The following is a 27875-nucleotide window of genomic DNA, read 5'->3' as shown; positions in this document are numbered from 1 at the left end:
TTAGTCCTTTAAAGAGGAACATTTGCCTGCTCTCGTAACACTTTTATCTTTTGCTCTCATAGACTTTCTCCTCACCTCTAGAGTACAAGTTCCCAGTCAGCCAAACTTTTCTTTTATTGTTACTTTAGATCATGGAGTTCATCGGATCCCTTCTATGCCAACGACAGGAGCATCTTGACTCTCTCCACAATGGACTCAGCCTCTTGCTGACAGGGACATTTTTGAATGCCTTGTGGAAGCCTTGTGGTGCTCACACAGCTGTAGCAGGTGCTGAGGCGAGCTCAGTGTCCAGCGCTGCCCTAGGAAAGCCCAGAGGACTCCTGAGTCCAGGCAGGGCTTGTCTGGCCTGCCATAATCTGCACAGCAGTCACTTCCAGGATTTTTTTAATTATATCTACAAATTGCTAAATAAGTTGGTTTTTTGGGTTTTTTTTAAGGAATGCTTTTACCTCTGTCCATTTTATCCTTTTTCTTGCTGTATGAGCAGATTGGAATCCTACATTTAATACTTGAGATGTCCCTCTAGGGCAATGACAGAAATCTTTCTCCTCCCAAATTTGAGTGATCCAATTTGAATCTCCACAGTGAAACTTTTAAAATTTGTGTTTTTCATGATGACACTTCCCTTTAAACACACATTCATTTTGAGCTGTTTTGCAGATGCTGTCTTTGCAGTTTGCAAATCAATTTTGTTACTTCTGTGGACAGTTACTGTATTCTATGAGCAATCAGTTTAGTAATTTTTGAGAGTTAAATGCAATTCAAATATTTATGCTGGTGTATGAGTGGCAACATATTAGCCATTGCTTTGAAAAACACTTAAATGTGACAAATCAGTAATTTGGAATAAGGGATATAACAGTTCACTGTTCTCCTAAGGTACAATTCAGAAACTAGTCATCTTTTATTATATCCTGTGTGTTTTGTTAACAGTTCTGGATCCTGACATGGAAAAATTTGTTAAGAATTTGTGGATTGAGGAGAAGTCTCACTAGCATAAATTTTTTGAATTATTAATCCTTTTAAAGTTGGGGAATTTTTGCATGTTTTGTTCTTTTTCATGTATTTATATTCGGTCATGTTGTACTTTGAAGATATAATTAATGCTTAATTATCTTCGTCTATCAGAAGGATCTGAGACCTTGATGGCAATGTTTTGATACCTAAGAATGCCAATAAAAACAAATTGCACAGTTGGAGCTCTGGGTGGTGCATCCTGCAGGTGCCTCTCCTGTCCCAGACGTGTCTGCACGGTGGGGGCTGAGGAGCAGCAACATTTCACTGTTCCCTCAGCCAGGGTGGCTGAACCCCCTGCTTGTCCTGGGATGTGGGCAAGGGTGCCTTAGGATGGTGCTGTTCATTGCTGGGGACTGGAAAAGTGCTGCTGCTCCCAAACATCCCCTTTTGTCATCTCTAACAGTGACATCCCATCAATAACTGGAATATTCGCCCTGTCGGACAGTTAAAAGTGTAAAGATCCATCTTAAAATTAGCTCTGGGTAAAAACTGTAAATCTGGGCTGCTGCAAACCTGGCTGAGTGTAACTGGGCTGCTGCCAGGGGAGTGTTATCTCTCTTGTCATCCCAAATTCTCCCAAGTTCAGTGAGCAAAGGAACATGTCCTGCTTTCCTGGGATCAGATCCTTCACATGTTCCTTACTGTATAACAGCTCTGCTGTTCATTTTCGTGCCCATGACTTTAACTGGGATTACTTCAGCTCTCCTCTTGGAGCTTTCTTTTTGCATTAGTGCCTGGCAGCATCACTCAGACCTGAAGGTTGCAGGTATGTGGAGTTTACAGGATCTCGGTGCTCAAGGCAACATCCCTTTAGGAAAGAAATTGTCATTGCAACTTCGTTGTTAAATTCGTAAGGTTTTTCATACTGTTATAGGTGAAGATCAGTTTGGGCATTAAGAAGCTTTAAAAATAAATTGCAAGACAAGAAGAAACAAAATACAACAAACTTTCCTTTTAAATAAGTATTTCATTCAGCATTCCTAGCACATTTCTCTATCAGGATGTCAGAGTGCACTCCCCCAGCAAGTGCCCAGGGGATGAAGAAACACTAAAATTGAGCCTTTGTCTTCTCATGCAGCAGGTATGAACATGTAACTAATCCCACTGCATAGAGCTAAAAACCTAGATCCAGCTGGAGAGGCAATAACCTGATTGTCATCCATCCAGTTCCCTCCAGATCTGCACTAGTAGCAAAATACACTTAGATTTCACTGACTCCTCTAACTTCCTTTATATTTCATATCTATATTAAACCTGGGTTTAAAATAGTAATTTTCTTCCTAGTAGTTTCTCCTCCTAGGAGTTTTCATGCTGCCATGGATACCTAGGAAATACAGAATTATTTTACTACTCTAATCAGATATCTGCTGTTTAGCTGTATTTTATACCTCAACCAGTGTTTCACTTTTCAGCAGTGCTTGTTTGTCCGTGTCAGGCTCAGCATTGTCCTGTCAGTGTGTGTGACCGTGTGCCCTCATCCATCCACGTGCTTCGTGTGTCCTGCCCTGAGACCCAGTTCATTGTGTGAGGGGAAGCAGAGCCTTTGCCATAAACCCTGCTCCAAGCATTTCCACTGGCCCAGCTCTGTAGGTGATGTATTTTGGCTTTTACCACACCAGTGCGTTGAGTAGATTTGCACAAAAGCAGCACAGTCGTGTATTTGAAGAATAATTTGCACTCATTATGTGTTTCTTTAAAACCTTCCATCTCCTCTCCTCCCTTTCCCCCTACTTTCCCTTTTCCCAGTGTTTGTAAGGTTACCGAAGAAACTTGCATTTAAACAATTCAGGAAGGACTTAAGAATCCATCCCTCGGCCAAGGTATATTTTTCTATTTGCAGTAAATCTAAGTCAGTAATGTCTCATTGAGTAAGAGCATAGATGTGGTGTGCTTAAGGGCAGGTTTTTTGGTGTGACCAATACTTTGTGTGGAAGTCATTGAGGTTATGTGTTGATGTCACAAATCTTTAAATGCTCCTGTTCAAGGAAGAAAGACTTTGTGTATTTCTTTGATAGCTGAAGTGTAGGAGCCAGTTTACTGTGCCCTGAGCACAATGCAGAGTCCTTCATTAGGGAAACTGAGAAATACAGCTAATTGAGTGTAATGCAGGCATTCACCTCCCAGTGTAAGTGGGAACGGGTGGGGGAGGCTTTGCCATGGGGAGGAAATGTTCTATTATTTACCTTTTAGCTTTGAAATCCATGAAAGCCTGCAGTAGATGTTTGTAGTTCAAAGCAAGAGTGGTGTACACTCACTTTACTGTGCAGTGTCCCTGAGGAAGCACCTTCTCCACAGCCACTCTCGAATGGGATCGTGTTCTCTGCAGGTCAGTTCTGCCTCTGGGAAAAACAGGGTTTGGTTTTCTTACTTAGGAAAATAATTGTAGTTGCCAAACTCATGCTTTTAAGAGGATGCAGTGGAAAAAAAACTTGGGATGTTCTGAATTGTTTCAAAAACTAAAATGTAAATATTCTGCTTAAAAATACTCTGTATTTTTTAAGATTACTGCAGGTAAGGGGAAACAGAAGCTTCAAAGGAAGGAATGCCAAAAACTTTTTTTGTTTTCAAAATGATTTGAGAAAAGCATATGCAATTTAGAATGCATATTAAGCACCTATAATTTCTTACTGAAAATATTTGGTAATACTTTCAAACATTTTTTTTTTTATTATTATTATAGTGTAACTCCTATATTGGAATAAAATACCATTTTCTAGTGCTAGAAGTGTCTCAAAGCTGCAGCCTAAATAATTTTGCATAGTTCTATCTGGTATTGCTATACTTCTAAATATTTGTGATTTTGGTGAAAGTGTCCAAAAGTGCTCAAGCAAAAGGTGCTTTTGAACCCCTTATTTCAAGGTTCTCATTTTTTGGGGTTTTTGTGTGTGTGTGTGTAGAATCTCTAATAACTCACCCTTGTCACTGCCACTGCTTTTTTACACAGATTGTTACACAGATGTCACTGCTTAAAGGAGCCGTTCCTAGAGCTGGGCAAACCTTTCACCAGGGACTTTACTTCAGCCTTTATCCTGTTCCTAAATTATTTCCCAGCCAGACTCTCTCCTTTGCAGCTCTGGGCTGGGATTTTTTTCCTGCAGATATTTTTATTGTTGATTGTTTTGCACGTCCCTTGCTGCTGTAGTTTGTTTCCAGTGGCACGGTTCGGTTTCTGCTCTGGGAACGCCTCTGTTTGGAGCAGGAGCAGGGCCGGGGATGCTCGCGGCTCTGTCCGCTCCTGTGGCGCCTTTGCAGCGGGACGTGCCAGGCTCCTGCTCCCCATGGATTTCTCTCTCCCCTCAGCTCAGTGCTGCTCCAGGCCCGTCAGGACTCGCTCGGAGCCGTGTGTGCTGCCCCGGCCGCCTGCTGCTCCTTAGGGGACGTTGTTGTTGTCACCGCCCGGCTCCGGCTGAGCCCCTCCGGGGCCCGAGGGGTGAAGAGCGCTCGGCACAGCGGGGACAGGAACGCGCTGCTCCGGGAGGCACCGAGCGAGGCTTGCCTGAAAGAGACCCCGGCAGGCACCGCCATGGCCTGGGGCTTTATCTGTCTCTCCTCAGCAGTTTTCACGGAAATCAAACAGCAGCAGGTTCTGACCCTTTTTACATTTTGACAACAGGACAAAAGATGAGCTGTGGAGCACGAAGTTGAAAATGGTTATAAATGAGGCACACCTTGCTGCAGGAGGATCTTACTTGTATCTCAAAGAATATATTTTTACAATTCCTATTTGCAGTCCCTGTGACAGATTTCGGGTTTTATGCATACAAAAATAACAAATCATAATCTAGACTCCTGTTTTTTCACTGAAATGGGATTGAGCTTGTTTCTTTGAAGAAAAAAACTGTAACGGTCTCATCTCTGCAAGAAGTACCTTTTAAAAGATGTTGATCCTTAATTTTAGGGAGCTTAGGGGCATTGCCCACTGGAAATGAGCAATAAGTAATACAAAGAATTTTGGACCTCTGACACTGTGGCTGCCTGATGTTATTTTTGCTCCTCTGACAGCGAGGCCATGTGCTTGTTCCCTGTACAGCTTGGTCAGTAGTTGTTTTGAAAATGGTTTATGAAAATTATATTTATTAAATAAAACTTTCACTTCTAGCTGAGTCATTGTTTTAATTATATAAGTGATAGAGAAAAAGGCAGCAAAGCCAAGCTTGCTGCACTCTGGCCCAGGAAGTCATGAGCAGGGCTGGAGAGAAGCCACCAGCAAGATAAAGAAAACAAACCTGGGCCTGTCCCCACACAATTTTTACAGCCCTCTTGTCTCTCACCCTCTCAGGTTCCTCGCCTTAACTTTATTTATCCCTCAGACTCCTGCCAGTTGTCCTTTGAACACTGTAAAAGGCTTGAACTGTTACATTCCAAAACCACGGAATTGAGTGTAAAAAAGAAATGGTTGCAGTTTCATGCAAACATTCAAATTGCATTTGGGCAGCTTTTGCTGGCCCAGAACTTTCAGAAGCTGGGTGTTGAGTTCTCTACCAGTTTAAATGGTCAGACTTGGGCCTGAGGTACAGGTGCCTATTTTTTAGGAAAAAAACCTCTTGGTGTTTATTTCTGCAGATACTTCTACACGTTGGTACTAAACCAGCTCCATAGTTACAAAGGTAAGGCCTATTTTTCATAGATGAAATTTTAATTACATCAAGTATTTAATGGTGTGGTTAACTGCTGGAGAGCTCAGAGACCTGAAGGGCATCACTGGTTTCTGTTTAAAAGCCAACCCAGTCAATTAACCATCCTCAAATAAAATCTACAGAGACTTTGGGCAACATTGTTTAAATAAAAGTGTGAATGACAAAAGTTTATTAAATGCATTCTTTAAAAAATTATATCTTTCTTAAATAAGGATGTCCCAGTACGGATTTCATTGTAAAACAATTTTGAGGCAAGTCATAAGTTACTTATTAACAGGTTGATAATAAAAAAGTGGCTTTACTGCTGTACTTGAGGCATATCTGAAGCACTGCAGTGTGTGTGGTGTCTTCCTTCACATGCTGGGCCATGGCTGTGCCAAGGGCTGGGACTTGGAAACATTGGGAACAAACAACAGGCAAGGTGCAGGAGCAGGTTTTAGTTTGGGTTTTTTTTTTCCAGCCCAAAAGAAAGACTTGTCCTGAACTGTATTTTATGCAGAACACACATATTATTCCATGCTTTTTCTTCTCCCCTCCCCACTCCCTAAAAGCACATTCCAGAAACAGGCTTTACAAATAATACACTGAAACAATGCAGTACAAACCTCAGTCATGGCAATTTCACTGGAGCTTTATTGCCTCTGTTGGTAATGAGAGGGATTGTAAGAAGTTACATTTTGAACTTACAGAGATATGCAAATGATGGGTTTTTACTAAATATAATCTCAAGATTAAGTGTTTTATATCAGGGCACTTCTAATTTTGTACATATTTTAATGTATAAAAACAGTTTACAAACTTGACGTTTGCCTTCATTTTTTTTTCTTGACATTTGGCAAAATTAAATTGATCCATTTGCAGGGAGATCATCAAATTGAAGACATAAGCACTTACGAATTAAAGCAATCCTTGTAAGCAACTGGCTGCATTCTTAAAAAAAAAAAAACAAAAACAGAAAAACAAAAAAACCCCACACATATATGAAGGAAAAAACCACATGGCCACATCCGAGCACATTTCAGTACAAAATATTCCCTGTAACCAGGCATTTTGTCCTTGCAACAACACCCTGTTAATATTTCTTTCAACTTCAGTCATTTTGAAAAACTTTAAAGATGCCATGATAGCACAAATAACCCTTTTCTGCAACATAATTAGTCTAAGTTTTTATGTATTTCTTTATAATTACACAGTAATTATAAGCATGTAGTACCAAACTGATGACAACACTATTTTGTTGGAAAGATCTCGCATTCAAAAGGAAGAGTCTCTAAAACACCACGGCATTTTGCCACTGCCCAATGCCAGACTTTTTTGAGGGACAAGTCTGCATTGGGATGAAAAGCAAGTCAGTTCTCCTCTCCAAACACAGCATACTTGAACTAATCAATCTGAAACAGTACCAAAACCCTCAAGACAGAAAACAGCACGCAGAGATAACCTTGTCGAGCTTTTTTTTTCCACCCCACCCACCCCCATAATTTCAAGTCCCCATTTTTATTTACACAAAACTGAGAAAGGAAATACTGAAAGCAGCAAGACACACAGTTTTTGGCATAGCCAATTCCAGTAGCTGGAGAAAGTCTGCAACGTTTTTGAGGAACTGTATTTTTGGAATAAATGCACAACTGGATTTGCCAAAAGGGCACTGCTGTAAGGGGAGCCAGCCTTAAGGTCAACTGCACAGAGTACAAATAAAAATTTTAGCTGTTTAATAGTCAATTTTTCCCTAAAATACTTTCAGCATCTGCATAAAATTGTGCCACAGTTTAGTGCAAGTACCAATGACTCATCTCAAAAATAACTCTGGCCTTAACAGGGCAGTATTCAGAGTGTGGGCTTAAACCCCCTCTTCTCACCTGTAAGTATGGTCTGTCTCCTCTCCTGCAGCTTGTTCTTGCCAGCTTGTTTTCCAGAGCAGGATTTATCAAACCCCTTCACAACTAACTCAGTGAGGAGTAAAAGACCATAAAAGCAGCTAAACAGCTCTTGTATTATTAAAGAATTGCATCTGATAAAACCTGCTTTGATCCAAAGGAAGCGATTTAGTCAAATGCAACAAGACAGAAGTAGTGATAATCCACAAAATAATTTAAACAACAAAGCCAGTGAAGTATTTTCTATCTGATCTGTGCTTGTTTGGGAAAGCTTTATTCTTAATTTCTGTGTTTGGCTACCACAGTGATATGTCAATTTAAGGAAAACTCAGCAAAATAATTTAGAAAAGGGTGTCATCCATAATGGCAGTACCTCTAAGTGATGAAGATTTAACTTACCAGGATAATGGTTTCAAAACCCAGATTCACAACAATCTCACCAGCTTCTTGTACAACAGGGCCATTTCCTTTGTCACACCTCAGCCATAAAAGTCACATATCTCAATTTAAAATACTGTATTGTGTAGCAAACAGTTAAGACACAAATTCAGTATATTCAAGTGTTTGATTTCCACAGAAATGAAAAACCTTTCTTTGACAGACAGACAAGCATTTCAAAACTGTAATGAAATCTGATTTCTCAGAGAGTAGCCTAGAGAACGCTGGGTTCTGTGAGGACACAGCTCGGCCCACGGGGGGGAAGTGCTCGAGTTGTGTCGTCCCCCAGCTGTCCCCAGAGCAGCTGAGCCACCAGGAAACCTCAGCCAGGGACCCCCAGTCAACAGCCCTGGGGCTCCTTGGCCATTCCTGGCACTGCTGTGACCAGAGACTCAAACTCAGACGACACCTGCACTTTTCCAGAAAAGAAAAAACTCGGACCCAGTACACTTAAATATATCACTCTTGCAGGAAGTGCTATCAGTACAGTCTTTGCAACTAGCCCCAAGTGTATATTTAAGGATTCTCTTAAAAATTGTTTTGATGTTGATCTGTATAATTCAGATGCCATACAACAGTTGTCTGATGATGACCAGCGTTGTGCTTTATGTGAAATCAGAAACCTCAAAATAATTATAAAGCTTCTAGGACTTATGGGAGATGAAACTAGGGTGATCCACCAACAAAAAATAAATCCATGATGAAATCCACAGTGTTGGAATTTTAACGGGCAAGAGTGGTCCAGACTAGAAGAAAAGCCCAAACCACCAGTAGAAGAATGAAATATGATATGGTCCAAGATGTATCCTTAAAGGTTTGTCTCAACCCTCAGCCATATTGTGAGGATTGATCTTCAGTTCAGTCCAGCCAGCAGAAATTGACTGTGCAATTTTCCATTTCAGGTATTTGTACAGACTATGTACACTCTAGAAGGGTCCTTTAATGCTACACTGTCGTACTTTTTGTCCCAGCAATTTGAGGGCGTGCAAATTCCACAAAGTCATCAATAAGAACTGGCCATGCCCCTAAAAGAGGAAAACACCAGAATGTAAAAACTTGGTTCAACAAGGCATTCTTTCACAAGCTTCATATCCAAACAAGCTATTTCCTTTCTGGTATTCAACTAGACAGAGTTTGAAGCAAAAAAAAAAAAAAAAATTTCTTTTCCTGCTTGAAATTCAAGAGCCAAATAAAGATTTCTGCTTCCTTTAAAGCCAGTTAATACACATCACTTTTAAGGGTTATCTTCCAGACAAAAACAAAACACTGACCAAAATCTAACTCAAAACCGACAAGGGAATGAATGAGGACAGTCCATAATTACTAAATAAAGTTGAAGTTTGCTGCCCTCTGCTCTGGAGGTATCACAAGTTTAGTTTCCCCCCTGACTGAACTGATGTGCTGCCAAGGGCTGAGGGTAATCAGCTGTTCCTGGCTGCACAGGGACTGGAAGAGGAAAGATCGATACAAAGCTTTACAAGAGATACATTTGGTAGGAAGTGAGTTCTGTTCAGCAGCCTCTGAGTGCTGCCAGCTTCACTTCTATGTCAAAACACGTCCAAGCCTCACATAAACTGAAGCAACCAGACTTAAAAACATTCTCAGCTACGAAATGCAATAACCAGAGGACCCTACATAGAGCTGCACAAACCATGGATCAGTTACTTGGATGAAGGAGCCAAGAACTGCACCAGCAGAGAATCTGTGGGTTTTAAATGGACATATAGCAGAGCTTGTCTCAGTAAGAAAGAATTTGGGGTTGTCTCAGTAAGAAAGAATTTGTGTTTGAGCTTAGACAGAACAAAAAAAGAAAATGGATTCCAAGGAAGCTTCAGCACTTTCCTTTTAAAACATTGGTAACAGAGATGATTATAACATGCATTAAAGCAGCTCCAATTGGACTTCAGATCACCAGTAATATTCTAATGGAGCTGAGATCGTGCCAAAGCAGACACACAGTAATAAATGTAATATAAAACATAAAAATTAATGAGAGAAAATGGCAATGTTTACCTTCCTCGTCATAGTTAGACATATCATCTGCTATCATTGTACTAAAGTCTAGAAGAAGGTTCCAGGTATCCTTAGGAATTGATCTTTTATGATGTTCCTGTTTGGAGAGGTGGAAAATTTATATTTAAAAAAAATAAACCCTATTATATGTTCATTTTTACTGCCTCAAATACATCCATATTCCCAAAACATATTTATCTTGTACACACTATGAATATCTGGGATTTAGGTCAAGACAGTCTACTTCATCTACTCAATAACTTAAACATGTTTATCTTCCAAGTTCTGAAAATACTGCAGTCCAGATTATGTAAAGGTTTAAACTTACCAACAAAAATTTGTTCCACAAGTCTAGAAATTTAAATCTTCCATTAAGTACTAAATTCCAGTAGGCAATGGCCATTTCTAAATCTGTAATATTAAAATATATTACTTTTAGAGATATACATATCAAATATATAATCTCTACAAGTATCTAACACCAGGATGAACCATGTACCCATAAGTCTGAAAAGATTAAACTAAAGCAAATATACTCACAGATCCTTTACAAAAAGGCAATCATAAATAAAGTGTTACACACATATTTTATATTTTACAGAACTGAAAATTGCACATATTAATATCCAACATAGCCAGAACCCCCCAGGACATTTCATATGCCTTTTGCTATCTAACAATAGTAAAAAGTCAGCAAAACATTTTCAGTTAAAGATGCTATTGGCTTGAAAAGAAAATTTGTAGTATTTGGTACTAAGACTTTTTTTTTTTTTAATATATAAAATACAATTTAGATAAAACCAACTTTTAATGATTTCATTTTTAGAGCAACTTTATTACAGGTGCTGCCCTTGTAACAAGGCTTTTGTCAAGTGCTCATTTCTGCAGTCAAGATTTCCTTTTGAAAAAGAATCTTTGGGTAGTGTCCCTAAGCAGACAGAAGATAGCTGGTTCATCTGTTTGTGGTGTTGTTTTGGTTGAGTTTTTGCTTTTGTTTGGGTTTTTGTTTTTTTTTGTTGGTGGTTTGGGATAGTTTTTGGCTATTTTGGTTTGGGATTTTTTTCCTTTTGTTCATCGGGTGCTTTTTGTGGTGGGCTGGCTTTTTTTGGTTTTTTGTTCTTCCAAAGAAGATTCCTGTTAAATTCCTGTTTGTTTGGAATGAGTGAAGCCTGACCTGACACATTGGAGAGTGTCCCCCTGCTTGTCAGAGCTGCTGGAGTGCAGCAGCTCCCAAAAAACCCCAGCTGGTCTGGACAGAGGGGAAGGACAGAGCCAGCGCCCCCATCCCTGGGAGTGCCAAAGGCTGAACCACCAGGAGGGGCACACAGGAGCTTGTGAGCACATAAAAGACATTTGGAACAGACAACTCTGCCCAGGATCTCCAGGAATTACCAGGGAACTGCTCAGTGCTGCAGCACCAAACACCACTCACTGTGAATTACCAAATTCAGTGTCCTCAGCCACAGGATATCACACAGTGACCCCAAAAGGCTGCCTATGTAAGTGGCCTCTTTTTAACAAATGCTCTTATATATTTGGCAGTCTAGAAAATTTCTTCTATAAATAATTCCCTTGTGGAACAGGGAGAAGGCACAGGATCAACTGCACACCTCAGGAAATAACAAAAAAACCCCACACCAATAACCCAAGAACTCCACTCCCTCCCTTCCCCCAGGATTTCCAAATATTTAAAAGAACCCAGGGAAGTAGATCTTGGAGGTGAAACCAACAGCAAACAACACCAAGTATGAAATCTGCGTTGCTGGAGGGAAAGTAAGAGCTGATGGGGGGTTCTGAATTGTTTAGCATCTGATATTAAAAGTTCTCAAACAGCAGAGTCACATTATAATACCTCCTGACCAAAGTAGAGAATAAAATTTGTGAAGGATTTTCCAGCAGCTGCAAAGAGGTTTGATTTCAGACAAAAGTGTGAGTTTGAATCTCAAGAAGCAGAGACAAATTAGACAGAAGTCACTACTCCTCAGTAAATGAAGCTGTATCTGAAAATGGCAACTCATTCAAGACTGTAGAGACTCAAAATCTCTCTTTAACAGGAGATTCAGGCACAAAAACAGGTATTTTACCTTTCAACTAAACTACTGCCTTTCTAAAATTTAACAGATACAAACTTCAGAAGAAGCTGATCAGTTCCTCAAGGAAACAGTTTTTTTCCTCAAAAAACTAAGTTTTATTTCCTTGTGCTGCATTAATGGTGTGCATTCAAAAAGGCAAGGTCATCAAGTCACTGCATTTTACAGTGGTTTGTAAACAATCACTATAAACCAACTGTGCATTCTGACATTTTTATACAATTTTAAGCTAATTCTTGTGGGTAAGCAAAGGCTGTTAAAAGCTAAATCTCAGGATGCTGCAACCTCAAGCTCAATGTACAAGTCCAAACATGTAAAGCATGATGACATAATGCCTTGGGACAAACTACATTTTTAAAAAGAAATTATATGAAATAACAAAACTGCAAAGTAAAGATATAATTTTAGGTTTCTGTAACTGTGAGAATGAAATCCTCCTGGATCAAATATATGAGCCTCAAAATACATCCTCCATTTTGAATTTTATCCAGAGAGAAGCAAGAGAAGCAAGCAATGTTTGAGATGAACACCATCTACAGGGTATTCTCCAATGAGATGCAAATATCACAAGAACTTTTCAGACACCCACAGTACTTACACAGTAGTAAGAAATTATGCAGAAGAAATATATTTCCAGAACTGTGCCTGAACTACTGCACAATGTTTGCAAGATTAGAGGCCAATATACATTAAAATCAATTTGCAAGTTCCTACAAGCAGTTATTTAGACACACCAAAATTAATTGCCTAACTAGCAGCACTTACTTTGCAGCTCTGTACTTCTCCAAGTGTTCTTTTGCTCCAGGGTTTCCAGAATTATTCTTCCCTGTTCTAAATTCATGCCTAGAACTGTGTATTTATGAGCACCAAAAGGGCTGGTAAGAATCCAGACTTTAAGCTCAGTTCTACATCACTTCCAGATCCAGACTTAAAAACAAAAACAATTAAAAAACCTATCTATGTATATGCTATATGGATATCAGAAAACTACACTTATCTGCCACTGCTAGAGCTTAACCTGCACGAAGAAGCTTTATGATGAATGAGAAATAAAGCAAGTGAATCAGTTTTCCTGGGAAATTAATCCCAAAATTCAGTTGCTGTTCACATTTTCTTTGTTGTAGCAGCCTAAAAAATTTACTATGACTTTCCACAAGAAATACGAATCAGCCTATTCATTTATTTGCATGATTCAGAAATGTCTACAAGCATGCACAAGTATTTTCAGACAGTATAGCAGCACTTTTAGCTCCTTTGGATACAATAAAATTCACAATCCACTGAAAACAACAAACAAGATACTGCAAGATGTTGAAGGAGGACAGTTTTTGCTTATTTACTTATTTTTCAACACTCATTTTAAGCCAAAAGTTGGTCAGTACATAAAAGCCAGTAAAACTAAAGCAGAAAGCTCATCTTTACACACCCTGGGAATGCAAAGCTGTCCAGTCTAGAGCATTTTCATTACTGAGAAAAACAAATTCACAAGCTGCCATGGAAGAACCTACCAGCCTTCCCATATTTTATTACTCCTCAAAACCAGAAGTAACTTAAGTTACAAAAAACAGAATTAACTTAAGTTACAGGATCATGAAATGCTACTTATGGCTAATAGCCAAATCAGACTACAGAGAAATGAATGTACATTTGGGCTGTTGAACATCACCACTCAAAATAAATTTTTATTCCCTCATTTTTGTTGTTTTGAATAGACAGAGATACAGTTTGTTCCTTTAATTCCATCCAAACTGCAGTGCGCTGAAATTATTTTTAAAGTTATTCTTCTACTCCACCTGTTACACCAACCAAAGCCACATTCAGCGTGTAAACTCTGAAATAATGACAAAAAAGCCTTCAGTGAGGTAAGGGAGGAAAATCTCTGTAGGTAGGCACCAGCAGGCAGCAGGCCCAGAACAAAGGAATCCATGTCTACCATTCCAATTCTATCCTGCTAAGGCATTTGCAAGCATGGTGTAACAAGGGACTTTACAAATGTGCTCACACAAAAAATGGTTTTACAGCTTCAATTTATCCTAAAAGTAAAAATTCAATTAATCTGTTCAGTGCTGCAAATTCTAAGTGGTGTAATTATGTCTTTAATGTATGACCATAATCCATTGTGCTTACTGAGAACTGGATTCACTCTGAGTGAAAGAATAAACTCTCTCATAAAATTCTGTAGCCTTTATTAATAATCAATTTGAATACCTTAAATTGACAACTATCTTTCAAAACACAGAGATGTATTTCATCCCAAGGGTAATTATCTTTCAGATTCATTGGATCACAATAATACATTCATTTACTGCTTTAATTAGTCATTTCCAATATTTATGGAAAAATGCTTTTGAATTAGAATACATACCTAAACCTTTCTGTCCCGGGTTCTTTGCAAAGTTGAAAGTAAATTGATAAAAATCCTTAAATCTTCCTGGCTCTTTTAATTCTTGTTCCATTTTAGGAATCTGGGCCTTCAGTTTTTCTATGCTGTCACATCTGCATTTTAAAAAGCACGTTTGTTTGTTTGTTTGATTATTCATTTTGCCATAAAAACATGAGTTAATCAACAATCCATAAACTATTTGTAGAATACAATACGACTATCAAAACAGAATTCATCAAATCACTTTAATGAGTCTGCAACTCTACAAGAATTTCATTTATTTGTTATTTCTTCACATTGCATTTGCACATACACCTGATATACCAGCTTCTACAATCCACAATTTTTTTAGGAAAATGTGATAAAGACTCCTGCACTCTCACAAGGCAGAGAAATCCCAGGTGTGCCCAACATCCCTGAGCTACCTGCCAGAGCAGCTTTGTGCCAACCACCACACAATGCTCACACAGCCAAGCAGGGCTTCGTTATTCCAGAGGCAGACAAGTGATGCTGGGCTCTGAAATGTCTCAGAAAGGACACCAAGAATGAGAATGCCCCAAAACAGGACCCTGGATCACACTGTCTAACACTCAGTGAGCACTTACCCCAGCTCAGTCATTCCATCCATGAATTCCAGCTTTGAAAATTCACACTGTGTTGCAGCCCGGAATTTCCATGCAATGATGAGTACAGTGATGCTGGCTGGGTCAAGAGCTAGGTCATCACAGAACTGCTGAATTCCATCTATACCAATCTTATTTTCATCTTGAGGATCTTTGGGACATAAAAGTAAGTATCAAGAAAAACAGGTATTTGAAAGAGCTAATTTGTTCAACAAGTATATCTAAGACAAGGAAACATTTTCAAGAAGCCATTTTTGGGATCAGCCCTTATAAGAGTATTTTCAAAACAAAGTTCAATGAGTGCTCCCAATGGTTAAGCTTTAACAATTGAGGCAGTTATTGCAATACAGCCTCCCATACAATGAAGCTCATGTTATTTTCATTGAGAGACAAAAGCACCACAAACATTTGTTTTTTGCCTAATAATATGCAGGATCTTCTGACTCATTCCCTACAGAGCACAGTGGTTCTCTCCCCCCAGCACACTCAAATATTGGCCTCTTTGGTCAGACTGATGAGCTGTGTTCCATTAGGAGCCATTCTGCAGTGTTCATTTCCAAGCTGTACCAACACCCAAATGTGCCCATCCATGGCTACCCCAAGAGCAGGTTTAGGCATTTCCTGGCACACATGAGGTTTCCAGCATGCAGGAGGTTGGATACAGTAACCTCCAGGGGGAAATTACGCTGCCCCCTTAGATTCCAAGTCAGCCAGGCCAACTCCTCTTTTCACAAAGGAATTAACATCTGGTCTGGAAGTGAGATGCTCACATTTCAACTGCGCTAACAAAGATCCACTAACACAAGCCAACACAGACTTCACAAAAACGGTATTTGGATTATACATATAAAACACAGGAAAACAGACAGAAAACAGAGCATTCATTTTTACATTAAGTGCTAAAACACAGGATTTGTTCTGCTCTACTGAATCCACTTTATGTGGTAGGATATCAGTTGAACACTGGCTACCTAACAGATACAGAGACTTTGTTTTCTTTTACAGTCTGTTTGTAACTACATGATAATAAGAACAAGCTGAATAAAAACCAAGGTAGAATCCATCCCTAGTATGCAACCTCTTCCTTTGTCAGGATCAAGTCCTGTGTGATGTGCCTTCCCCAGGAGAGTTACCTAAAATCCTCGTTAACCACTACAATTACGCACTATACACACAATTCCAGCTCAGACCTTAATGTCCCATAAATGTAGATACATTCACAGCACATAAAGTAACTGCATGTAATCCTTGTGAAGCATAAACTTACCTTATTTCCCTTCTAATTTGTCTTGTTAGTACAGAAAAACAAAGCTGGAAGAGTCAGTTAAGATTTCCGAGCACAAGAGCACAGCATCACCAATACATTGTAAATAAGAATTATACAAGTAGGAAATAAGCCTTAAAATTCAGGGTACTCACCTTTGTATCTGTTATATAGTTGTTCTAACTTCTTTCTGTCCAGTGATCCTTTAACACTCTCTCGTATATAAAGTTCAGGATTTTGGAAAAAGTTGTCTGTTGCAACATCTAACTTCCAGTCATTTTGAGACAGACAACTCACTGCTGTCTTTTCACTAGATTGTGTGAAGACCATAAACTGACGCACTTTATCCTTCTGTGATGATTTCAACTTGTTCTAGTGAAAACAGACAATACTGTAACTAGAAATGCCTACTGGACAAAAAAAACATGAGTAAATAAAAACCAGTCTCTGAATGTTTTTTAAATCATTCTCTTTGTAATCTTCCCAAACAATCAGGATATCAAAGTATCTGATCGAGTCCCTCCAGAGGTGGGGCAGAGCAGGCACTGAACAGTTCAGCACCACTGAGCTGCAGGCTGGTGTCCTGGTGTCCAGAACTGCAGGACCAGGGCCACACCTGGAACAGGATCTCCTGAGGTGCCTCTTGATGGCAGCAAGGGACTAGGCTGGGTCATCCATTTCAGGGACCTACACACTGAAATACCTTAAAGATTTCTTTTTCTTTAAAGAGAATTTTCACTTTGAAGGTTCTCAGCTCCACCTACATAATTTGCAAAACATTTCTGCGAGGAGGCATTGTCTCCATTTCACAGGTGCAGCAACCAAAGCTAAGAAAAAAAAAAGGTAATTGTGCCTGAGGCAGGCGGGGGAGTGAGCAGCCAAGGTGAGAGCTCTGGAATTCCAGGCCTCCTGCCCAGACCCAGCCATCCGCCCTGGCCTAGCCCAGAACTGAACACAAACTTGATGCTTATCAGCAGAGAGGGATTCCCAAGGATATTTCTGATGAGGAGAAGCACACTCGGGATTTCAAGGGTATGAGTTACCCAAAACTGATTGCTCATCAGGAGAAAGCAATCACAGCTCCTGCACTACACCCAAATTCAGTTATAGTTCTACAGTTCACTAAATACAGACAAAGCAAAGACTCCCAATGTTACAACTTGATAAATTAAAGTTCTGACAAAATTTTAAGTCAGAGCTGGATTTCTTATATGGCACAAATATTTAATTTTTAGTTTACTTTGTATTCAAACCAAAACTTGTATATTCTGTTCATTATTGTAACCGTAATTTCAACAGCTCCTTCTCAGGGAATATGGAGAAGAAGGGCAAAAAAAATCCCAAAATGTGATAAAATTCAGCCAAAGCATGAATGATTTAGGAGCAGTACATGCTCGAGCTCTTAATTCCAAAGGATAATTAGCACTCAATCACATTATCATTAGAAAAAAGAACTAATGCTTCAGAACACAAATTCATCTGTCCTAAAAGTCAGGATCAGTCTTCTGTGGCTTGATGAGTGTGAATGCTTTTATTTGTAAGAATAGTTAAGTTACCAGCTTCATTGTTACACCATTGAAAAAAAAAATACAAGAGCATCACATTTGGTTTAAACTGATACCCACATAATATACTAAATAGAACAATACCCTTACCATAAGTATCCTTTAAAATAATCCCCCCAAAGCAAAACCACTCGGTATCTACAACACTTAACTGAAGCCAAACTTTTAGCTCAGGCTGCAGACTTCTAACAGTGACATTAGTTAGGCTATACCATTTTAAAATCTATTATGTGTTGCTGCTTTATCTCAATCTCTTGACCAAGTTTGTCACACTGGACCTACAAACACATTCCTGAAACTGAGATTTTCAGACGCAGTTCCAGGTAAAGGCAAAGCCACCAGAGCAGCTCCTGTGCACCCACCTGTCCATGCTTGGCTCCACAGCAGACATCCAACACCTTGCACTACTGAGCTCACACTTCCACAAAAATCAATTACATTGACAAAGCCATGTGCAATGACTTTCAGGAATGACTAATGGATTTTAGTTGCAGCATTTTAAAATGTATTGTAAACTCAGATATATGAAAACAAACCAGTGAATGAAATCCCAAATGAAGATGAAACAATCCCAAATGAAGATGAAACAATCCCAAATGAAGATGAAACAATCCCAAATGAAGATGAAACAATCCCAAATTTAATTTTCTCTATCAATTACCAGCTGCTTCTAATCAGTTCCACACAGCCAGACTGCTGCATCACCACAGACTCAGCTGCACTATAGGGCAGCCATACTTAATTACTTTAGCTTTTCCTTTCTTTTTTCTTTTTTTTCCTTTACAGAGCTGGTGCCTTTAATCTTCAGTATTTTGATTTTTTTAAAACATGTACACATAAGTGTGCATAGCCCATTTAATCGTGAGTACTCTGTAAAACCTCAGGAGGCTTTGTTCTGCCCTGCTCCTGCAAGGGTAAACTCCAAAAGCAGTGACATTCCACAAAAAGTCAAGGAACAGGTTTAACTAGGCTTTACCATGGATGCCCAGGACCACAAAAGGTGGCGTGTTCTGCATCTTTTCACGTAAGAGTGCAATTTGTTAGATCAAAAACTTGCAGCTTAAATGCCTCTTATGATAAAATTTAAATTCTACATATATACATGAGATTTTCCTATCCTTGGGGCTCCCTGATAGTAAAACCATAAAACCTTTTTAAAAGAAGATCAAAATTGCAAAGAATCAAGCAGCTAATTACGTTACTCAGTACAATATTCAGTAAGGTATAAGATGCAATAAATCACACTGTTCAGCCACAACCTTTTTCTTGAATAATCATACTTTTCTTGGTAAAACAGGAGTTTATTTTTAGTGAAGGGCCAAAGCCTTTTTTTCTACTTGATGAATACTTCTGCAGAACCTTGCCAATGTGGATAAGACACTCCACATCCTGAGTGACTGGACACTCTTTGCAGGTCTACGACAGGACAGCAAAAGATGGAATTACTGCTGAGTTTTTATTATCCTATTATAGCTCTTCTTCCAGCACATTAAAAACCCACGCTTCAAGCAGGATCTTCAAGCAGGTTCCAAACCTTCTGCACTTTTAAGGGCTATTTCTAGACACTGAGCACTAATATTGTATTATTGTTTTAAGTGCAATACAGAGCAGCACATAACCTTTAATCCCACAGTCATAAGGCAACGAATACCTGACACTGAACTTGCACTCATTGTAATGCAACACAATCCACTTAAAACATCTCAACTTTAACACAGGTTAAAAAGGAAGATTATTAAACAGATACATGTCTTGCCTATACATACAAATGAAAAACAATGGAAAGCAAATGAAACAAATTTGTACACTTATTTCTTGGGTTAAGAGGAAAAGGAAAAATTCAGTTCTGCAAGCCCTTGATCAAGTTTGTGTGGTATCCAAGCTACCTTTCATAATAAGGATGTCACAAGACAGATAACCTTATTTTTAAAACACAGAATAACTTCTCCAAATGAAAAGCTACATTGTGTAGATGCATGCAACTACATTCATTCTAATTAACATCTGGTTCTATAACTTTGATTTTAAAATGAAGATTTGCCTCTTATGATGAAGTATCAAATTTGAATTTTCTAATTCAATATCCTTTCCTTGATCAGATATTTCAGTGAAAAACTACAAATGAAAAATAAAATACCTGGACTTTTATTTTCCCAAATATTTTTTTCTCCTAGTCTCAGGAACAAAAAATGCTATAACTTCTCTACCAACTCTGACTACAGCACTGTTTTTCCTTCTGCACTGTTTTTAGTCACCCCAGATTCAAAGACAAGTTCTGCACACTGGTCATCAGCATTTTGCAGACAGCTAATAGCCGAATGAGGGCTCCACTCTCCTGGATAATGTTCAAGGGAAAAAGCACCAACCTTTGTCCCACACTGCCTCACTGGAGAGCTGAGGATCCCTACTGGAGCCCTGTTCTTGGACTTGGCTCAAAGGTTCCATCCAGCCACCAGTGAAACAAGCAGGACACGATGAGTTTTGCTGCCCAAATTTCCTTGTGGCCCCCAAGGACGGCATTCACCCAGCCACTCCTCAGTGAGCAACTGCTCTGCACCTTTCCCTTCCCAGATACTGCTACAGATGATAGTTTCCTGCGAGTTTCACTGCTAAGTAAAGGAATTTGAACGATGTGACATCTGTGTTTTTGTTTCAAGCAGGACTCAAAGAAAAGCCTGTTAAGTTCTCATGCATGTGACAGGTAAAAGCCTTTTCTAAAATAGTATCAACCTCCACAAAGTCTAGGCCTTTACACTGACAGCATTCAGACTTCAGCAAGAGCTGTGACTGTGGGAAGCATCCCTTCTCTTCCCAAGGACCCCGGGGATGTCACCTCAATCCCAGAGGTTCGGAAATGCACAGAGGTTCCGACTGCCACTTCTGTCCCTTAATGCCACAGGAATGGCCAGGGGAGTTCTGCTTCTGAATCATCCCACCTTGGACCATGAAAGGAACCACAAGACACCTAAAAATTTCTGCTTTACTGCCTGTATTCAACAAACACATGGCTAAAGCTTAAAGACAAAATCATGAGTATTTTGTTTGATAAAAAAGCATTAATTACAACAAAAATCTACAAATACACAGAACTACATCTTAACCCACAAACAGTGATGGCACACAGGTATACTACCAAAAAAAATCACAAAAAAGACAAAAACAATGAAAATAAGTAGCCACAGTTTCTACATAATGTAAACAAACGAGTCCCTCAACCACATTTTATTTTCCACAGCAGTTTCTCTAAGAGAGGGCACACCAAGTAAGAAAGTCAGGACATTTGTAAGCTTCTGTTTCAAACGGATGTGAAATCCACTTAGCTGCAGTGGAACAGAACAAAAATACTTACAAAAGTCTGCTGAGATCTAAAATCCAAAGGAAAAATCACAACATAAAATTAAAGGTGCTTTCCACCCTCTATAATGTTCTTTTAGTGGATAGAATAATTTCAGAATTTGCATGCAGGCAGAAGGTCAATATACAGCTACCCAGAAGATTGCTGTAGATATAATGGTAATTCATGCTAACCTGGGAGGTGAAGGAAACACAAAAAATCAGGGCTTTTCCAAATAAAAAAGGACAACATAGAGCAGCCAGTTGTTTAGCATTCTTAAGTCTGGTCTGGGGCAAAAGCTCTATTCGTACTGTATATTTGCATTGGCCCCATAAAACATGAGTAAAATATCAAGAGTTACATAATAAATTTCACACCTTGTTCTCAGAGTAGTTCATAATCTTGAATATTTTTTTTCATGGCTGTAGTTAAAAGTGATTTAAAGTATTAGTTCAAAGGGATCTCTGGTAAGCTAGGAAAGGAAACAAAATCATGCACCATCTTGTCTAGCATTCTGACTACTTCGTCCAAAGCATAATGCCAAGGATCTAAAGTTGTACTCTGGGACAATCAAACCTCAGATATTTAATATCAACAAACTTCTACAGACATGCATATGCACCACAGATTACACATATAAACAGCTGGCCTTGCAGGATAGCTTGTTGAGTTAAACACCACATAACAATGTCATGAAGTACACTAACATTACAGGAGTCAGCGTCAGACATGAAATTCTTGTAGTATTAAATTTTACAACTTCCTGTCAGCTGAGGTTTGCAGTAAGAAATTATGTATTTATCAGCACAGAAATATTTTTCAGAGAACACAAACTGGACAATGTATTAGATAATGTAAATAGAGACAAGGCTAGCACTTGGCTCTGGATAAAGATGTAGATAATCACACACTTGCCTCGATTACCACACACAGTTCTTAATTCATTAAATCATTCAGAATTGTACAGATAGTGAAGATGGCTCAGAGTGAAATGGAGCTGCTTACTGCTCTGCCTTGACTCCTGGGCATACCTTTGTCCTCAGATGAGATGAAGCAGTAATACTAACAAGGAAGGTGAAGGACAGCTCTTCTACAGGTGCTGCTCAGCCAGCTCAAATGAAGAGTGACTAAGAGAGGCTGAGTGCCCTCAGCAGTCCAAGGAATATTGGCAGGGTGGTGTCCCTTCCAGATATAGCACAAAGATGGTTCACTGGCAGGAAACCTCTGTCCTGAAGGCACAAGGCTCTGGGCATATGGACACTGGTGGGACTAAGGCAGAGCCAGCAGTGCTCAATCTGGCAGTGCTGGATGGACAGTTAGGAGCCAGGCCCCAGCTGCAGGAACCCGTGCCATGGCATTTGTTGTGATGGACAAGCTACCTGGCCACAGCCACTGGGAGGATGAGCCAGAGCAGTTGTGTACGTGGGCAGAAAAACAGGACATCGAATCTCCTGTTTCTGGATGGGCATCCTCTGATCTCCGTGAAGTCTCCCTACCTTTCCCCTAACCAAACAGAGGATTTTAACATACCACAAGTACAGGTACAGAATCCTACACCCAGGCACTGGAAACCATTCATACCTGTATTTACTACTTCTAAAAGCTGCAGCCTGTCATTCAGTCCCACTTCAGTGCTATGTCATCCTTTCACCTGTGTGCTGGAGTCAACAAGCACAACCTGGAACACGGTTGTCTGCACAGGGCCTAACAGCTCTGCTTGGGGCCATAAGTGGAGTATTCACATACTCCCTCCAATCTGATAAATGCCAATCTAGCAGTACAGAATTGCTACACAGAATATGTCTGCTGGTTCTTCAGTTAAGTGTTTCCAAGAAGACAGAACTCTGCTGTTTTTCACGAAAAGTTATTCACAGAATAATGGGCCACACCATTTCTGTTATAATGTCACTTTCTACAGGACTGTTCAATTTAAATTTCTAATCTCACAGCCAGCCATTAATATATGTACATGGAAAACATCAACTGTCTATCTCATCAACTGTGTATTTATTTTGCCTGCCTACATTGGATATACGGTGAGACAGCTCTAGGTGATTTTTATGGAAAAGTTTTCATAAAAAGTTGTGTAACATTACTGTGTAAGCACTATTTGAGACAGTCCCAGACCTGCAGAATTACAGATTAGTAAGACACCTTTACAGTCTGAACTTTACTCAGACTTCAGTCTTAAGCTCTCATAAAAAAAATACAAACGAAGATCTACATCAAGCTATTCAATTAAAAATTATATTAGTTACACAGTGACAAGTTTATTAGAGGTCTGCACACCACTTAATTTAAATGCTCGCTAACCAAATTTTTACGCCAACATAACTCCATCAATTAAAGGTGACATTGTAATTTTTTAATATGTTTTTAACACTGCTTGTCAGAATAGTATTAACAGTAAGTATAAAATATCTTTATACCAATAAGCATACACCAGTAGATCTTAAGACTCCCTCCTACACCCTGCCTAACACTGTATCACTGCTACAGAAAAGTACTGCTTTAAATTGTACAGGTGTAGTAGCTAAAGCTGTTACAACATTTGAATACAGAGAAAGCCTGGAAGTACTACTATAAACTCTTCCCTCCAGTGCATTAAGACACTGCAAGAAACCAATGAGGGCCCCCTTGATTAAATTGAAGGAATATATTTTTCTTTTGTTTAGGCAAGCAAAACCAGCAAATGTTGTTCGAAACACTGCAGTTTCTCCCTACAAGAAGCAAGGGAGAAAGTCAGTCGATTTGGGAGTCCACAGCAAATCCTCAGCTATAAGAACAGGATTACAGAGAAAACGCAAGATAAACCTTTACAAGACCTTTACTAGGAGGACCTTTGCAAGGCCCTCCTTTACAACACTTCTATGAATAGAACCGACCAAGACCCCAGAACAATTATCCACAAATTCTTCAACATAATTGCAGCTCAAGAAGCATCAACACCCCCAAGTTTCCCTGTGAACTGACAGCACTTAATGGGCCCTGAGATGCCTGAAATCCTGAGGAAAAACTCCGAGAAGCCACTGGTTCCTGGCAGCCGCTTGCACTCCCTCTCAGTGCTGCTGCAGGCACAGGGCACAGACCGCACGGAGCTGCCCACAACACCGCCGCTGTCTCGCAGAGGTGCCTGAACCCCCACACCAGGTGCCAGCGAGCCCCTCCCCGCCGTGCGGGGCCTGGCGGGGCCCCGCGGGTCGGAGGCCTGGGCGGGATCCCCGCGCCCCCCGCTTAGGCCCCTGCCCGGAGCAGCCCCTGCAGCCCGCCCTGCGGCCCCGGCCCGGGCCCCACACGCCGGCCCTGCCGTGCCCGGCAGGAGGACAAGCAGTTCCCGGGCCAGCACATCGTGCCCGGCTGCGGAGCCCCCGACACCGGCCCTTCGGCCGCTCCCGGACACCCAGCGCGCCACGACCAGGCCGCGCTGCCCCTGTCCGGCCCCGAGGCGCCGCGCTGGGCCCAGAGGGGCCCCGGGCGGCCGCTCACCATGGTGGGGGCTGTGCGGGCCTCTCCCCTCCCGGCTCGGGCGGACACTGAGGGCGGCGGCGGTGGCGCTTCCTCCGGCGGCGGCGGCGGCTCCCGGCTCCTCACGGGCCCTTCCGCCGCCTTCCCCCGCTCATGCGCAGTGCGGGGAGCCGGGAGCCCTCACGGGGGGCGGCCCCGGCCCGCGGTCCCCGGGAGAGGCCGCGGCGAGCGCCTCTCGATCGGCGCTGAGGGCGCGGCGAGCACCGGGAGGGGGGCTCGGCCCGAGCAGGGAAGGGAGGGGAAAGTCCCCCCCAGCCTCCTGGAGGCTGTTACGAGGTGGGCTCGGAGGGGTTGCGGCGGGGCAGGCGGGGGTGCGGGGTAGCAGTGGCTCCTCACCCCGGGACCCGCTGTTCTGTGTGTTCCTGTTTCGTCAATATGTAAAGGTCAGACACTTGGAGCGCCCGGTGTGAGCGCCAGGGTGGTGCGGCCGCCGTGGCCGGGGGCCTGAACGGGGGGAACGGCGAGGTGGGAAAATCCCCCGGGCTTTCCAGGACGGACTCGCAAAGAGGCAAAATCCTTTGCTGAGCAGCTACGGAGACCTGGGGAAGTTGAAGTCTCGGGGTAGCAGCTTTACAGAGGAGCACCTCCACACCTGTAAGATTTCCCTGATTTCCCGGCTCCAGGCTGTGATCCCCTTCGGGTAGCTGTGGACAGATGCAGCTCTTCCTGCAGTAGCATAGCTGTACTAGCAAATGGGGCCGCAGTGGGTAGATCGCGGTTTGTACCACTATTCCAGACAGTTGTTTTTTCCCCAGGAAAGCTTATTCTACCTACTGCAGGCTTTTGGCAGCCGAGGGAGTTTGGGGAAGCAGAATATTTGCTGATAAAACTCACAGTGGTGGCAAACTGCTGTTGTGAAGGACAAAGGTTTGAGATCTGATCTTGTTCTCTCATCTCCTGCTGAGCTTGGAGCTATTAAAGTAAGCTTCTGTATTTACATTACATGACTGGTAGGATTGCACACACCACAGAAATTAAGACTGCAAAAAGCCATTCCTCATCATGGATGTCCACAGTTTATGTAAGTGTTTGTATAGAAAAGGGTCTGAATTTTTTTTTCCTTACTTTGCAGAAAATCAGAGCAAAGCTTAGGTGGGAGTGTCAGGAGTTGTATTTGGTGAGGAAAATCAGGCCTATCCTGTGAAGTGTCCAGTTTTGCCAGTGTATGAAACAGTAAAATTAAGAACTTGATATCAAGTATGTGGGAATATACAGCTGAGTTCAGCTATCCTTGGAGACAGTAGTTGCCTGGATACCTTGAATCCTACCAAAAAGCATAATTTTGAAATTGGGGATGGATGCAAATTTGCCAGTGAACAGCCATGAACACTGCACACCAGCCCAGTCCATGTAACCACGGCAGGGGAAGCAAAGCCAAACCTGGAAATCTCTTTGATTGAGTTAGCTAATTGCCATCACAGTAACGTGCTGTGACAGCCCTCCTGCCGGCTGAAGACACAGTTTAGACCTAGCAAATTATTGCGACATGTAACAATAATCTGAGAGATGAGCTGTGCATGCAGGAGATTCCTCAGGAGAGAAAGAGGATTTTTTAAGTGGATTGTTTTTCTTGAAAACTCATAGATCTTTCAGGTTTCTTGTAATGCAGGGTCTTACTGGGTTTTTTGAGTGTATGGGGGAACACTGTATTTGTATTTAGTTTTTTGACTGGCTTGTGTTTGATCTCCTTAACCTACTAAATTGCTCTGCATTATGAATTCCTGTTGTATAAGGTATGGAAAATCATACTTAGCTGCTTCTCAGCAGGGCAGATAAAAGGTAATCCAGTGATATGATAATGAAATATATTAAAAAATGTGAAATGCATATTGCTGCTATTTACAGCATGCATGCTACATTCTTGTGGGGTTTTTTCCAATTCAAGATCACTCCTAAGGTGAAACTTCACCTGAGAAAAGGAGTGGCTTGCTGCTGCCATTTAAGTCTAGTGTTACTGATTTTAGTGGGAGCTGCAGTGTTCTGTGTTTGTTTCCAGGGTGCTTCTGTGGGGATACGGCTGAATTTCTGAATCTGAGGTTACCTTACTCAGAGCTCTTGGCCACCATGGTCTGACTAGACTGAGTTACTTCTCCAAACACAGCTCACTGCAGTAGGCAGGCACACTCCTCAGGACATAGCCAGATCACTCCAATTCCATATCCTCATGTTTGAGCCTGCCTACAGATGGAGACGGGCACTTGCATGAAGTGTGTGCTGTCTGAATCTCATCCTCACCCTTTCTGAACAAAACCAGATGCTTTATAAAGCAAGAGGCAGCATGAGGCCACCTAAAAGTGTAAGTTATCTGAACTCGGCTTGTTACGTGTTGCCTTTCGTACAGCTCCCTGCAGGATAGAGCCCCAGGTCAGAGCAGGGATACCCAGTTCTGCTGCTTGGGAACCTGACACGTGCACTCAGCGACACAGATGAGAAGGAAATTTCATTGTGCAATGCAGCATAATCACTGTGACCAGCTTAACATGATGACTTGTTTAATTTATTTTAAGGCTGACACACTTGCCTTGTTTTGTTGTGTGAGCAAATGATGTTTAATCTTCTCCTGTGAACTGGAAGAAAGTGAGGCAGTGATGTTATTTTTTTAAAATCAACTGTGTCAAGTGCATAACTGAATATAACACTGAGCTTGTTTACACTGACCTGAGCTCTCTTCTTGAGCAGACAAATAAGTCTCATGTTCGGTCAAAGCAGAATCCATTTAGTGTAATCCCACAGCTGAGAACTTCCACCTAGAGCACTTTCTGAGGAAGAGGCCCAAAGCTTTATGAAGGGTAGCGATAACCTAGGGCAGCTTGGACTGGACATTTCTTTCTAACCACATCTTTTTGGCAGCTACTTTGTGCTGTAGAAAATGAAACCACCAAATCATCATATGCTGGTGGAACAGCCATAGGGTGATTACAGCTATGGCCCTTTGCCTGCAAACTGACCCCATGGTTAAGAGAGAACAAAGTCCCATGAACTATCCTGCACCAGGAGATTTAATGCCACTCTGTAGGCATCCAGAGGTGCAGACCCAATGGTCTCCTCCTGTTGTGCTGTTCAGCTGATACAGTTGGAATGTCTCTTTCAGCCCATTACGGGTTTTTTT

General features: G+C 41.1%; 2 protein-coding genes across 9 annotated transcripts in view; one reads left to right on the top strand and one right to left on the bottom strand.

The window, feature by feature from the left end:
* Nucleotides 1-5120, top strand: part of ATP11B (ATPase phospholipid transporting 11B (putative)) — a 65893-nt gene extending 60773 nt beyond the window's left edge. For 2 of the 7 annotated variants that reach the window (XM_033516678.1, XM_033516680.1), the window contains one exon: nucleotides 2764-5120. Coding sequence is in view for 4 of the 7 variants with exons in the window: in XM_033516680.1 (XP_033372571.1) it covers nucleotides 2764-2797 (34 nt within the window). In the remaining 3 variants the exon portion in view is untranslated. Of the gene's footprint in view, nucleotides 1-128 lie in introns of all 7 variants that reach the window. The other 5 variants (XM_033516676.1, XM_015637346.3, XR_004498682.1 and 2 more) reach the window with 4 other exon arrangements.
* A 1143-nt stretch (nucleotides 5121-6263) lies between these two features.
* Nucleotides 6264-24859, bottom strand: DCUN1D1 (defective in cullin neddylation 1 domain containing 1). Of its 2 annotated transcripts, XM_033516684.1 has the most exons (8): nucleotides 24728-24859; nucleotides 16498-16714; nucleotides 15061-15229; nucleotides 14438-14568; nucleotides 12838-12921; nucleotides 10311-10393; nucleotides 9983-10079; nucleotides 6264-8994 (listed from the first exon to the last, which is right to left on the bottom strand). In XM_033516684.1, the coding sequence occupies exons 1-8, from the start codon at nucleotides 24728-24730 to the stop codon at nucleotides 8915-8917; spliced, it is 864 nt and encodes a 287-aa protein (XP_033372575.1). In that variant the 5' UTR covers nucleotides 24731-24859; the 3' UTR covers nucleotides 6264-8914. The 2 variants fall into 2 exon arrangements, with proteins under 2 accessions (XP_033372575.1, XP_015492842.1); XM_015637356.3 differs by lacking the exon at nucleotides 12838-12921 and having other exon boundaries at nucleotides 24728-24858.
* Nucleotides 24860-27875: the final 3016 nt, after the last annotated feature.

The sequence above is a fragment of the Parus major genome, chromosome 9, assembly GCF_001522545.3.
Source record: "Parus major isolate Abel chromosome 9, Parus_major1.1, whole genome shotgun sequence".
Classification (NCBI taxonomy): Eukaryota; Metazoa; Chordata; class Aves; order Passeriformes; family Paridae; genus Parus; species Parus major.
The sequence above is the reverse complement of the archived record's forward strand: the minus strand, read 5'-3'. Positions and strand labels throughout refer to the sequence as shown.

What these genes read in the sequence shown, in the direction of transcription:
- DCUN1D1 (XM_033516684.1), bottom strand. An exon ending in ACTATATAACAGATACAAAG is followed by an intron (nt 15,230 to 16,497) that starts GTGAGTACCCTG and finishes TATGTCCCAAAG; the next exon opens with ATCCTCAAGATGAAAATAAG. An exon ending in GAGAAGTACAGAGCTGCAAA is followed by an intron (nt 10,394 to 12,837) that starts GTAAGTGCTGCT and finishes TTAATATTACAG; the next exon opens with ATTTAGAAATGGCCATTGCC.